The sequence below is a fragment of the Thunnus maccoyii genome, chromosome 12 (genome assembly GCF_910596095.1).
Source record: "Thunnus maccoyii chromosome 12, fThuMac1.1, whole genome shotgun sequence".
Lineage (NCBI taxonomy): Eukaryota > Metazoa > Chordata > Actinopteri > Scombriformes > Scombridae > Thunnus > Thunnus maccoyii.
This window is the reverse complement of record NC_056544.1, coordinates 706,205-718,908: the sequence shown is the minus strand read 5'-3', so window position 1 is coordinate 718,908 and position 12,704 is coordinate 706,205. Positions and strand designations below refer to the sequence as shown.

Here is a 12,704-nt window from a genome sequence, read left to right as displayed (position 1 = left end):
CTGAGGGTGTTACATCGAACACTGTATGCTGCAAATATGTTGAGAAAAGGTGTCAGATTGCAGTAGTAAGTAAGTAAGTAAGTCAGTAAGTAATGGTTAGGTATTTTGGGAAATAGTGAGATGAGAAGATGGGTATCAGTCTCATCTCATGTGTTAAGTACAGAGCTGGAACAGGATGTGGTTAGCTTAGCTTAGCATGAAAACTGGAAGCAGCTAGCTAACCTGGACAAATAAATCTGATATCTCCATGACAGATACCACTAGAGGGAAACTAGAAAGTGTGTTTATTTATTTGGGTGAACTGGTCTCTTAAGGTTACCTGGTGAGGCAACTGGATTCGAAAAGATCACAAGATCACACGAAAATCCGTCTTGTCAGCTTCAAGTTATGTGCTCAGCATCCTAGAACTACTGGCAGCTATGGTCGTGGCATTGGTGTGACGAAAGGGAGAAGTGATAGCCTGTGATAGATGGTGATAGATGGTTCATCCAGTCACCAGCCAAATATTTTTTGAAAATGCCTGCCCTTTTCCAAACAGTTTCTAAGAACGACTTCTCAGATGGTTCTGTGTAACAAACCATCTGGCACGTCTGGTTACTCTTAAGGCCCACACCGGAAAATTAATGGTTCTTGGTAACAGACAGTAACAGCAGATTTAAGTTGAACTTGTCATTGTTTCTTTCCTCCATCTGTATTCTCCAGCTGGACCACTACCCAGTGTCCACATACACTCTGCCTGAGGCCTCCGACACCCAGTTCAACTTGGTCAAAAGTATCTTTCTCGGAAAGGTCTTTGGTAAGTGTGTAGCTGTGTTTAAGTGTGTGTGCTGATCCTACTCAGACAGGATTTATTTCTCAAAGGGATGTTGGGTGATTTTAATCCTGTCCACATGGTGCATGTGTGTAATTACAGTACCAGTTACCTATTGATTTACAGATGTGGCCGAAATTATTGGTACCCTTGCACATTTTATTAAAATAATGCACCATTCGCCCAGAACAGGGTTGAAATTAAAAGATATCTATCAATATATCATCAATGCATCTATGTTGGTTTGCAGTGGAACAAAACAAAAAAGTTGTGAAAACAAAAAGAATTCATGCTTATTCTACAAAGACATTCTAAAATAGCCTGGACAAAATTATTGGTACCCTTTAGAAGTTGTAAGAAATAATTGATATGTAGTGATACTTTAAGCAGACTATTGTGTTTTAATTTGTATCCCAGGTGTTTTCAGTCTTATAATCACTCATGCAGCCAGTTTAAAAGGAGAAAATTACTCACTCTGCCGTTTTGTGTCACTGTTTGCATCACATTGAACATGGAAAACTGAAGGAAAACGAGACAGTGGTCTGAAGACATTAGAAAAAAGGTAACAGCCAAAGAGCTTGATGTTCCTGTGGCTACTGTTGCCTATATTATTAAGAAATTTAAGGACCATGGAACTGTAGCCAACATCTCTGGACGTGGTTGCAAGAGGAAGATTTTGCCTGAGATTGAACAGAAGGATTGCTCGAATGGTTGAGAAGGAACCAAGGAAAACTTCAATACAGATCCAAGCTGATCTTCAAGTTAAAGGTACAATAGTTTCAAGTCGCACAATCCATTGCTGAATGAAAATGGGCTCCATGGAAGACCCCACTTCTAAGAGGGAGACACTAAAAAGCTAGACTGGACTTTGCCAAAATGCATTTTGACAAACCAAAGTCCTTCTAGGAGAATGTGCTTTGGACAGATGAAACAAAATTAGACCTTTGTAGTAAATCACACCAAGCCTATTTCCAGAAGAAAAAATGAAGCCTTCAAAGAAAAGAACACCATGCCTACTGTGAAACATGGAGGAGGCTCAGTGATGTTTTAGGGTTGCTTTGCTACCTCAGGCACTGGGTTCCCTGAATCTGTGCAGGGCACAATGAAATCAGAAGACTGTCAAGGTATTTCGGAGCAAAACATACAGCCCAGCGTTAGAAAGCTGTGTCTTAATCGAAGGTCATGAGTCTTCCAGCATGATAATGACCCCAAACATACAGGCTTGCTATGAGTCCTGATCCGAATCCCATTGAACATCTGTGGAAAGAGCTTAAACTTGCAGTTGGGAGACGGCACCCATCAAACCTGAGAGAACTGGAGCAGTTTGCTCGACAAGAGTGGGCTGAACTACCAGTGGAGAAGTGTAGAAACCTTATTCAGAGTTACAGAAAGCACTTAACTGCAGTTATTGCCTCCAAAGGCTGTGCTACAAAATGTTAAGTTAAGGGTCCCAATATTTTTGGCCATGCCATTTTCATTTGTTTTATTTTATAAAATAATATGCTTAGTTGTAAATCAAAAGCAAAGTTTCAGTTATATTCAATGTGAAATAAAGAATGATGGATACCATATACTTCTGTCATTTTCAACTTAATACAGATCAAATTTAGTTGTTTTTTTTGTTTTTTTTTATGTGACTCCACCCACTGGTGGAGTCACTTGATTTTCCCACAGAATCTTCTTTTCTATTACAGAACCACTTACTATAATTTGGTAATAGTTAAAACTGCCATCCAGAATGTTAAGTTTTGAAAAGAGGAGGACAGTAAATATTTTATTATTAATAAATATATTAATATACCTCTATCTTGAATAATAATCCCGTCCAAATGGAGGCCTGCAACCCAGGGTTTCCTGCGAGATGAGAAAGCACAAAAAACACCGGGGAAGAAGCAAAGTTAGTGACATGCATTGATGTTACATGAATGCATACAGATGGAGAGGAGGAGGAGGAGAGAGGAGCTCAGTGCATCATGGGAAGTACCCCAGCAGTCTAGGCCTATAGCAGCATAACTAAGGGCTGATCCAAGGTGAGCCTGGTCGGCCCTAACTATAAGCTTTAACAAAAAGGAAAGTTTGAAGCCTACTCTTAAACATAGAGAGGGTGTCTGCACTGCGGACCGAATCTGGAGGATGGTTCCACAAGAGAGGAGCCTGATAGCTGAAGGCTCTGCCTCCCATTCTACTTTTAAAGACTGTAGGAACCACCAGTAAGCCTGCATTCTGGGAGTGCAGTGTTCTAGTGGGATAATACGGTACTATGAGCTCTTCAAGATATGATGGTGCCTGACCATTAAGGGCTTTGTAAGTTAGGAGAAAGATTTTAAATTTTATTCTAGATTTTACAGGAAGCCAATGTAGAGAAGCTAAAATGGGAGAAATGTGATCTCTTTTTCTAGTTTTAGTCAGTACACGTGCAGCTGCATTCTGGACCAGCTGGAGAGTCTTTAGAGACTTGTTAGGGCAGCCTGATAATAAGGAATTGCAATAAACCAGCCTAGAAGTAACAAATGCGTGGACTAGTTTTTCTGCATCTTTTTGGGACAGGATGTGCCTGATTTTTGCGATATTACGTTAGTGAGAAAAGGCAGTCTTTGAAATTTGATTTATGTGGGAGTTAAAGGACATATCCTGATCAAAGATAACTCCCAGATTCCTTACGGTTGTGCTGGAGGGATATGCTGTAACATAGTACTACAGGTATACGAAACATTTTGAGATATAGAGTATGACATAGTGCTAATAGTTACCATCAATATTGTCAGTCACACACTGTTATCTAAAAGCCACATGCTGTGCGGACACCTTTTTTTTGTTGTAATTCAAACTCTGTAAAGAACAACCATAAATTTAAGAAAGATAGTTGAATTAACCTTTCACTGAACACGATCATGTTCAGTTGCAGCAGTGTTTTCCTCATGGTGAGACAATGGTGTGTAGGCTCACTGTTACCTGTTATGCTGTTCATTTGACCATGTACTGCATAAAGTTTAAAGTGTCAACAATGAGCACACCTTTTTGTTGTGTTTTTGGGTGCTTACATCTGAAAAGTACATCTAGGAGAGGTAGATTACTATTTTCTGTCTACATTTGTATCCGTATTTACAGTGGTGTAGAGTAAAAAGTGATTACATTTACTCAAGTACTATACTTGTACTGTACAGGTACTTGTACTGTCCTTGAGTATTTCCATTTGATGCTACTTCATACTTCCACTCCATTACATTTCAGAGAGAAATATTTCACTCTCTACTCTACTACGTTTATTTGACAGCTTTAGTTACTTTTCAGATGAAGATTTGACATATAATAACATAATAATCAGCTTATAAATCACACTGCATTATTAAAGATGAAACCAGCAGTCCCCAAATTGTTTGGCTTGTGGCCTTTTACAAAGAATCAGTGTATTTGTGTCTCTTGTGTCATGTTTCAGATGTCTGAGTTGTTTGCAGTTCCACCAAAGAGACATTTCCCCTCCCAAAAGTAAAAAATGCAAAGATTAAAGAAAAGAAAACAATATCTAATCCAAATTGATGCAGCAGAACTTTGTTTTTTTCTTTTTTCCTAATCTATCATATCACCACCCCTCACATTTATCCGGTGACCTTCAGAGAGTAGTTTAAACTAACTCCACCTTGAGCAGCTGCAACTGACTCATCAGTGTTAATAATTTACCTTGTTTAATATATGTAAAATATTACAGCTCTGTGGTATTGCTGCTTTTATTAAAGTAAAAGATCTGAATACTTCTTCCACCACTGCATATTTCCCTGGTATAAACAGGACAGTACAAGGCCTAACCCAGTACTGTTCCACATAAACGTCCTCTGAATAATTCACCAGTTGACCACAGTTTTGTACTTACTGCTGTTGGGTGTCCTCTGCTGGCATAGAGTGAATCTCTTCCTTTTTATAGAATATCTTTGCTACACTGTAAATTATTTTGCATGCAATAAAATATAATATTTTTTCTGATAATGTCAAGTGTGTAAAATGTCGTTTGAAGCAATTCCTTTCTTTCTTTCTTTGCGTAATTATCTCAAAAATGTTCTTTATTAAGCTTAAAATAACTGATGATCTGGAGATACAAGATTTTCTTGTAACAGCAGTCAATCTTTTAAAAGGTAACACTGGGCCCTGGAAAGAGTTTTGAAATGGTGTAAAATGAAGATAACCCCCTTGCTGTCTGATCTGCTGTTTTACTAGAAACAGGACAGATTGACCCCATCCTGATCGAGCGGTATAACACACCGGGCTTTGTGGGCTGTCTGTCAAGAGTTCAGTTAAACAGTGTGGCACCACTGAAGGCTGCGCTGCGCTCTGGCCTGGCAGCACCCGTCAGCACCCATGGGATCCTGGTCCCATCCAACTGTGGAGCCTCTCCCCTGACCATCTCCCCCATGGTCTCGGCTAGTGACCCCTGGCACATAGAAGCTGGTAGGGACACACAGGCAAATAATATAATTTCAAGAAACATCAAGCCAACAGCAGTCAAAATCCAAAAGAATGATGAGTTCATGTCAGAATTCAAACTGATAACGAATTTTCACTTTCCACAGCTGGAGCTGTTTTCCCCTTCAATGAGGACAAGGCCATTGGTGATGGAGTGGATCGCAACTCTGCCATAATTGGAGGTAAATCTCATCTAACTACCAAGCATTAGAGCTGAAGCTAGGAACAGTCCCTAAAACTGTTGACACCTACAAAGACTAGACTCCTATCACATAATCAGACAGATAACTTTTTTTTTACAGTCTTTACAGTCAGAATATATGGTAAATACAAAAGACAAAAGACTGGAGGAAAATTCGAGCAATGTCCTAAATCCCACAAGAACACAAATTCTCACATGTTGCTGTATCAAAACCGAACGCTAAATGTGGATATTTTAGTAGACGAAGAGACAACTATAAAGTCTGCTGCTAGAGTAGAGAGAAATTCCTCAGAATGAGGTCAAATTCAGCATTGTTGTCTAAAGTAGAGACCCAGAATACCCATTACACACTCACAAATACATGCACATTCACACCTTTATGAACTATACTCATGTCAGATGAAGTGGGCTAACTCAGTGTGAGATGCAAGCAGGTTCAAAGTTGGCAAATAGTGAGGAGCACTAATATGCAGCTCAGCTATAAGCAAGGATAGAGAAGAGAAGAGGAAGAAGCAGGGGAAGAGAGCAGAGAAGGAACAATATCTGATATTTATAACACACAAACATGCCTTTGCACAAGTATACCCACATTCATCAGTTAAATAATATATAGGTATATATAGGTATTATCACCTTAATGGGTGAGAGTGTGTATGTGTGTGTGTATAGTACGCAAATTGCATTGCTATAGAGGGAAAAAAAATAAGGAGAAAAGGGTTCAGATGCTGAATGTCATGTATCACCTTACATGCATGTCACCCATAAGCCTGCCTGCTCATAAACATAATTTCTCATACACTTGTAAGCAAGTGTAGGAGCACATAATACAAGCATGCATGGTTAATTTCCTCAACCGTCTTCCCTCAAGAACTCCATATTCCAACCATTACACTGTTAGGAGTAGACAGTTACACCAGGGACACACTGGATGTGTGAGCAGCGCATGTGCGTCACGGAACCTCTTGCTTTTCATTTCGGTGTCCATGTTAATAGGTTAGAGCAGGCACACAGCCCGCATGAGACAAGAGGCTGCTGTGTCGTGTCATCTAGAGAATCAAGGTCTTGCCTATTTTCTCCACGTGATGCACGCAGTTTTCAGCAGAAATGGACAGGGAACACGATAGAAAGTGGCAGAAGCGCTGCAGCAGACAGGCTTCCTGTGTGGACGCAGCAGTTCAGCGACTCACACGCACTGCTGAGGTTCACGCATCCAGTGTGTCCCAGGTGTTATGTTTTTGGCGATTCTCAGTTCACAGTCAGTCACTGACTCCAAGGATTCAGTATAAGATAGTGTCACTCTAGCCAAGGTGTGATATTTGAGTCCTTAAATAATTTATTGTCCATGTAGAGTCTGGTTTGAAGGTCCAGAAGTGATTCTTTCAGAAGGTGGATTGTGATTTCGGATTGTAGATCTGAGACACTATTTTGAACTCCTTGGTTTCAGCTCTGAATACCGTGACCATGTTTTTCAGCTCGGCAACTTCGATTAGAAGTGTTTCAAGGATGTCTAGTTTGCTAAATTTCTCCAAATGCTTTAGTTTTTCTTCTGTTAACGACACAATGCTATGTTCAGTGTCAATTGGGTCCAGGGATTGTAACAGTTCTTGACTTGAAAGTTGTTTCTTTTTTACAGCCGGGGGACGGCTTTCTACTCTTGCTGGTGTGCTAAAAGCAGTAGTTGACCCACCCAGCTTAGAAATGCTAGAAAGTGCTTTGGTAGTGTTTCTTTCAGTCAGTGAGCTCATGTCCCTGTTGGTTTCTGTGGCATTTGGAAAGTTAAGATATGATCCAAGGAGAGATTCGTTGTTGTCAAACGTTATTTGAAATATTGTTGCAGTTGAATTTGAATTCAACTTGTTGTTTTATAATTAGAGTCTGCCCATTGATATTAATCAAAGAGTAATCCAAGATATATAGTTTAGGAGAAAAGTTAGGCAAGTTACTCCATGACCGGCACTCAGGGCGCTAGAATGACGTCATGTCCATCACTTTGTCCAAAAATAGGACAAAGATGTAGCTATTTTAGAGGTGGCCATTCGTTTGGGACTGGATCTGTCCAGTACTGGATTAGTAATGTATTGACGTCACCACCTAGTATGAGTTTGTGTGTGTCTAGGCTGGGAAGGGAGGACAAAAGTTTGTTTGTAAAAGTCTCATCGTCCCAGTTGGGAGCATAAGCATTGGCAAGCAAAACTGGTTGTTGAAAAAGATGCCCAGATACAAAAACATGTCTACCGTTAGGCTCAGAGGTAATGTTATTTGGGATAAATTTTTTGTGCACCAAGATGGCCTAACCCTAACCCTCTAGTTCTAGAGTTGAAGTCAGAATCAAACACCTGATTTATCCAAGCCTTACACAGCCGCAAATTATCCTTTTTTAATAGATGCGTTTCCTGGAGAAATATATCTGCTTTTAAATTTGTCAAGTGGGAAAAGACTCTTGTTCTCTTCACTCTCTTCACCCTGCATAACCTTCACATTCCAAGACATTGGGACATTTCAGTGAGAAAATGACTGTTGTAGTTGATCAGAACAGTTTTAGCAATGCCTCTTATTCTTAAAAATGGGCACAGGGTTTGATGGATGGTCAGCTCCTCCTGTCCACATGTTGATGTGTCCTTGGGCAAGACACTGAACTCCAAATTGCTCCTTATGTTCAGGCCAGCAGCTTGCATGGTGACTCGCTGCCATCAGTGTGCGTGTGAATGGATGAATGAGCACTTCGGATAAAATCTCTATATAAATGCAACCATTTACAACTCTACTGATCTTACACATGACGCTCAGTTCATGAGGAGCAGTATGTAAGTAAGTAATGCCTTCTGTGGCTCTGCATCCTGATCATGTTTTCATGATGTCATTAGGTTTATCTTGGCTTAGTTTGGAGACCACACATTTATAACAGAAAGTCTGTGTTACAAATGAAGGTTTGTGGAGTTTGAAAGATGTGGGTGCTCACCAGGCAGTGAGGGATGCATTATGTGGAATATGTTGTTTTTTTTGTTTTTTTTTTCTTAGGCCGACCCATACTGGGGACTAAAAATCAGGATATCTACCATTCTATAATTGCTTTGTCTCTTGTGTGTCCCCCAGCTGCATGGAAGTGCAATAATAAACCACTGGAGTGCAGCTTTAAGAGCATCAGACAGCACATTTCAATTTTTCAGTCTGCTATTGTGAAAGAAGTATTCATTTGTTTTGTTTTAGGTATCATCGCCATGGTGATCTTCACTGTCTTGTGCATCATGGTGTTTGTGATCCGTCACATGTTCCGTCACAAAGGCTCCTACCACACCAACGAGGCCAAGGGAGCAGAGTCAGCAGATTGTGCTGACGCAGCGATCATTGTCAATGACCCAGCCTTCACCGAAACAATTGACGAGAGCAAGAAGGAGTGGTTCATCTGAGCCCCTCAACAACATTGACACATGACATTGGATGTATGTAGTTTTCTAAGCATAGGGAGTAGTAGTGAGGTGACCACCTATGGAACCTTGAGGATGTGCCGAACGGTTTATTTAAAAACTTTATGGACAATGGACACCATGGCATTACAGTATTGGTATTAAAGCACAGGGCACAGTGCTGCCTGGCAGAGCCCATGTGGAGATGTGGAGCGGTGTATCTTAACTTATTTTGGACAGTGTGACAGGATGACAGCCTCCAGATGGTTTAGAGGATGGTGCTGTGAAGTTACAGGCCTTGGATGTGTGAGTGATTACTGTTCAGAGCAAGATGTGAGTTCACTAGCTTTTGTTTTAAAATTTGTTTTATATCATTTTGAATTTGATTTCAGTTTATTTATTTATTTATATTTAAGTCATATTTTTTCAGAAAAGTTCTTACATTGTTTGCCTTTATTTATTTTTATAGATTAATATCTTTATGCCTTCTTGCGATATATTAGTATTCCAGGTTAGCTAATAATAATGATCATATATGTTGCTGCTGATGGGCAGCCAACCAATAATGCTCCACATCTGTAGCAATGCTCATAAATTCCAGTTGTTGTTTTTTTAATGTTCAATCTCATGTTTAATCATTTGCCTTATTTTATATTACTGTCAGTAAAGTTTAGTTTTAGCCCTATAACTGTAAACTTAAGCATATGTGTGTGTGTAGTGACAGGCTTGCTAGTCTGTGAAGGAGATGTAGCCATGAGTTTGTCATCATCATTTGGACTAAGAATGGGAGAAAGGAAATGACACTTCTATTTTTTTTTTTTTGCATATACGTACCCAACAGTGTCCCTTAATGACTTTTGGACACTGATTGTTGAAACTCTATTATTGCATCTTTTATTCTACTGTTTTTCCTGTCAAATGAGTTCAGGGAGGAGCTCAGCTTTTGAAGAATTAACTGAGTCCTGTCAGTCCACAAGAGCCCAACTCACTGATTTGTTGGTTGTCTTTGTTGAGGTTGTCTTTTATTAGCAATGCTAGCACATGATAATGCAAAAACATCTGTCTGAAAATGATACCACATACCAAAAGCTTTCTCAACATAACTGCAATTTAAGGAATATTGCAACATTTTGGAGATTAAGTTTATCTCTGTACGTCCAGTACAGAGACAGGTGTGTAGCAGGTGAAAATTACTAGCTTAGCTCCATCGTAAGTGAACCAATCTACCTTCCAACAACTCCACAGCTGGCTGATTTACTCAGTTAGCTTTCAATCTCCATCCAAAAGTCAGCTTTGTGAACAGTAGAATTAAAACCTGACAGCCAAAAACCTGTGCTTTTTCTATTTCGACACCAGATAAAATGTATGAAACACAGCTTGGAGTTGTTGGAAGCTTGGCTCTAGAGACAAGACCAAGACTGTGCTGTTGTGAGATCAATTCAAGAAAATCCATGAGTCCAAAAAGGGGTCAAGTGTGAGTTTAGACAGAATTTAAATGGCTTGAAATGTGATAAAACAGGAAACAATTTTGGAGCAACTCTCAGAAGATCATCTCTGAGAAAAAAGAAATAGAAAGAAAATATTCTTGTACAATGTTACAAGCAAACTGTGATGGCTATTATATGGTGAAGACACTGAAAAATAAGCACACATTAATCACAGTTCAGAAATGTGTATGGGATATTACAGAATTTTGCGCCTCTCCAGTCGGCAACCAGAGCAGCAAACCATGCTGGTCAAGATAAAGAAATAAAAGCTAAAGTGGTTGTGGTTGAGACCAAATAGGTGGGATGGGAGGCTGAGATCAGGACAAGTCCAAGTCAAAACATTCACAAGACCAGGATAATAGAGCAAACATCTTCAGGCAACTTGAGAACTACAGCCCTGGTTGGAAGCTGTATTTCTTTCTCTCTTGATGGAGCTAGGCTAGCAAGGTCTTTGTGCTAAACTGGGCTTAAAACATCTTGGCCCTTTCTCTCTGTACTGGATGAGAGATGATGAAATGAGATGAATAAGATTAAACAGATACTGAGATTCTCATCTAATTCTGTGCAACACAGCTAACAAGCAGCTTGTCAAAGCGTTTGTTTCACTCTCCTTCAAAGGGACATAATCAGCCTTGATTAAAAGAATGCTAGGAATACATTTTCCCCAGCTACTAAGAAAGTCTCATTTATTTCCATTTAACTTAGTATTTTTGGAAAGAGAACCAGTATTAGAGATAGAAACCAGTATTAATGATATTGATTTGTCATAAGTTTACTTCCTCTGTCTGGTAGAGCTTCAGATTCAGTGAATTTGGCATTGGGATGGTATGGCAGGTGCAGCCATGTTGAGGACTGTACCCAGCTTCTTCCTGTTGCTACTCTGACTGTTTAGATGGACTGAGAGGACTTCGTTCAGAATTCTTCTCTCCTTAAAAAAAACCTGAGCCATGTCTTTGATTTTCATGAAGTACAATGATGTTTCTGAAAAAGAATGTTTGTTGTTCACATACAAAACTACGGCTTACATCTTGACATTTGATTGTATTGCATTTGTATTTCTTTGACTGCAGCACAGTGTAGTGGCATGCTGTTTGACACTGAATGATGGAAATGTTTCTGTTTCATAAGCCACTGTAGCATCACATTGCTTTTTCTTCATGTTATATGTACAAAACTTTGCTTAACTGTTCTTTTTATAGCAGATTTCCCATTCTTTCTTCTCCTCAGTGCTTTTCTCATTGTCTTGAAAATTTTGATGCTTCCTCTTGGAAAGCCCAGTAAAATATGATTACAAATCTTATCTGGCTTATATTAGATTTTTGAACAAACACAGCTGAATCCAGGTGATTGACATCTGAAAGAGAACTAACCTGATGACTGTCCCAGGTTTAGACCGTAAATAACACTGTAGACTTCAGAAAACAGTTATCAGTAAATGAAGATTAGTCTCTAACAACATGTAACATTAAAAACCACAGAATCCAGAGAACTACATAAACAGACCTTGACACATGGACTGGTTGATGACAATTACCAGATTTCATGAAAGAAACTAAATCTATACCTACAAGAATTATAAAAATGGATTAGTATTGATTAGAATTGGTCAAGTTATTTGTTGCCAACTAATATTGACAATGCACTCATCTAGAGACAAAAGGAACGCAACACTGATGGGTGTTCAATCTGCTGCTGGCAAGCAACATGCAGCTCTTTGTCTGCGTAATTACACAATAAACTTTATTTTATTGCTATACGACTTTTCCAAACATGGTTTTTAAGTGTTTTACAAGATACAAGGCAATACAGTGCCAAGAAGAAAGTAAGGTTAAAATACTGCAAATCCATTAAATTCCCTTCATAGAAATCCTGTATTATAACGTGTAAATAAGTGTAGCAGTCTGTACAACATGTCCAGAGGGGTGCTCCATCAAGCTGGCTAACGGGATAGCCTGGTTTATTTCGATAAGCCTCGCTAATTTAAGTGAGAGTTCTGTTCCATCACTGCGGTTTATATGAGTCCCAACTCAGTAACCATGGTAATTTAGACAGCAGAACTAGCCTGCTCCGTGGCAGGCCAACGGTCAAGCTTAATTCAGCTGTATGTCAAAGAATGTCCGACAGACGGAGACAGACTCTCAAGAGACGGTTCCATCAAGTTTCTTTTCGCACTCGCAACCCTTTTATTTAAAAGCTTAGCAAGAAATAAAAGTATGCCAGGGTTATTTTGAAGTTATTTATTTATTCATTCACTCATTTTGTTCAAGCTGAACAGGCTTTTTCAAGTAAACGCAGCTTTCTTTGGCTGCGTTGATGGAAAACCCCTCAGGTTGTTAACAAGAACA

General features: G+C 39.4%; 1 protein-coding gene across 1 annotated transcript in view; it reads left to right on the top strand.

Annotated features, from left to right (window-relative positions):
- cntnap2b (contactin associated protein 2b) overlaps positions 1-11,659 on the top strand; it is a 66,783-nt gene extending 55,124 nt beyond the window's left edge. The window contains exons 22-25 of the mRNA XM_042428747.1: positions 703-796; positions 5,021-5,251; positions 5,374-5,448; positions 8,676-11,659. Of these exons, the coding sequence (XP_042284681.1) occupies positions 703-796; positions 5,021-5,251; positions 5,374-5,448; positions 8,676-8,875 (600 nt within the window). The 3' untranslated portion in view covers positions 8,876-11,659. The remainder of the gene's footprint in view (positions 1-702; positions 797-5,020; positions 5,252-5,373; positions 5,449-8,675) is intronic.
- The last annotated feature ends 1,045 nt before the right edge of the window (positions 11,660-12,704 follow it).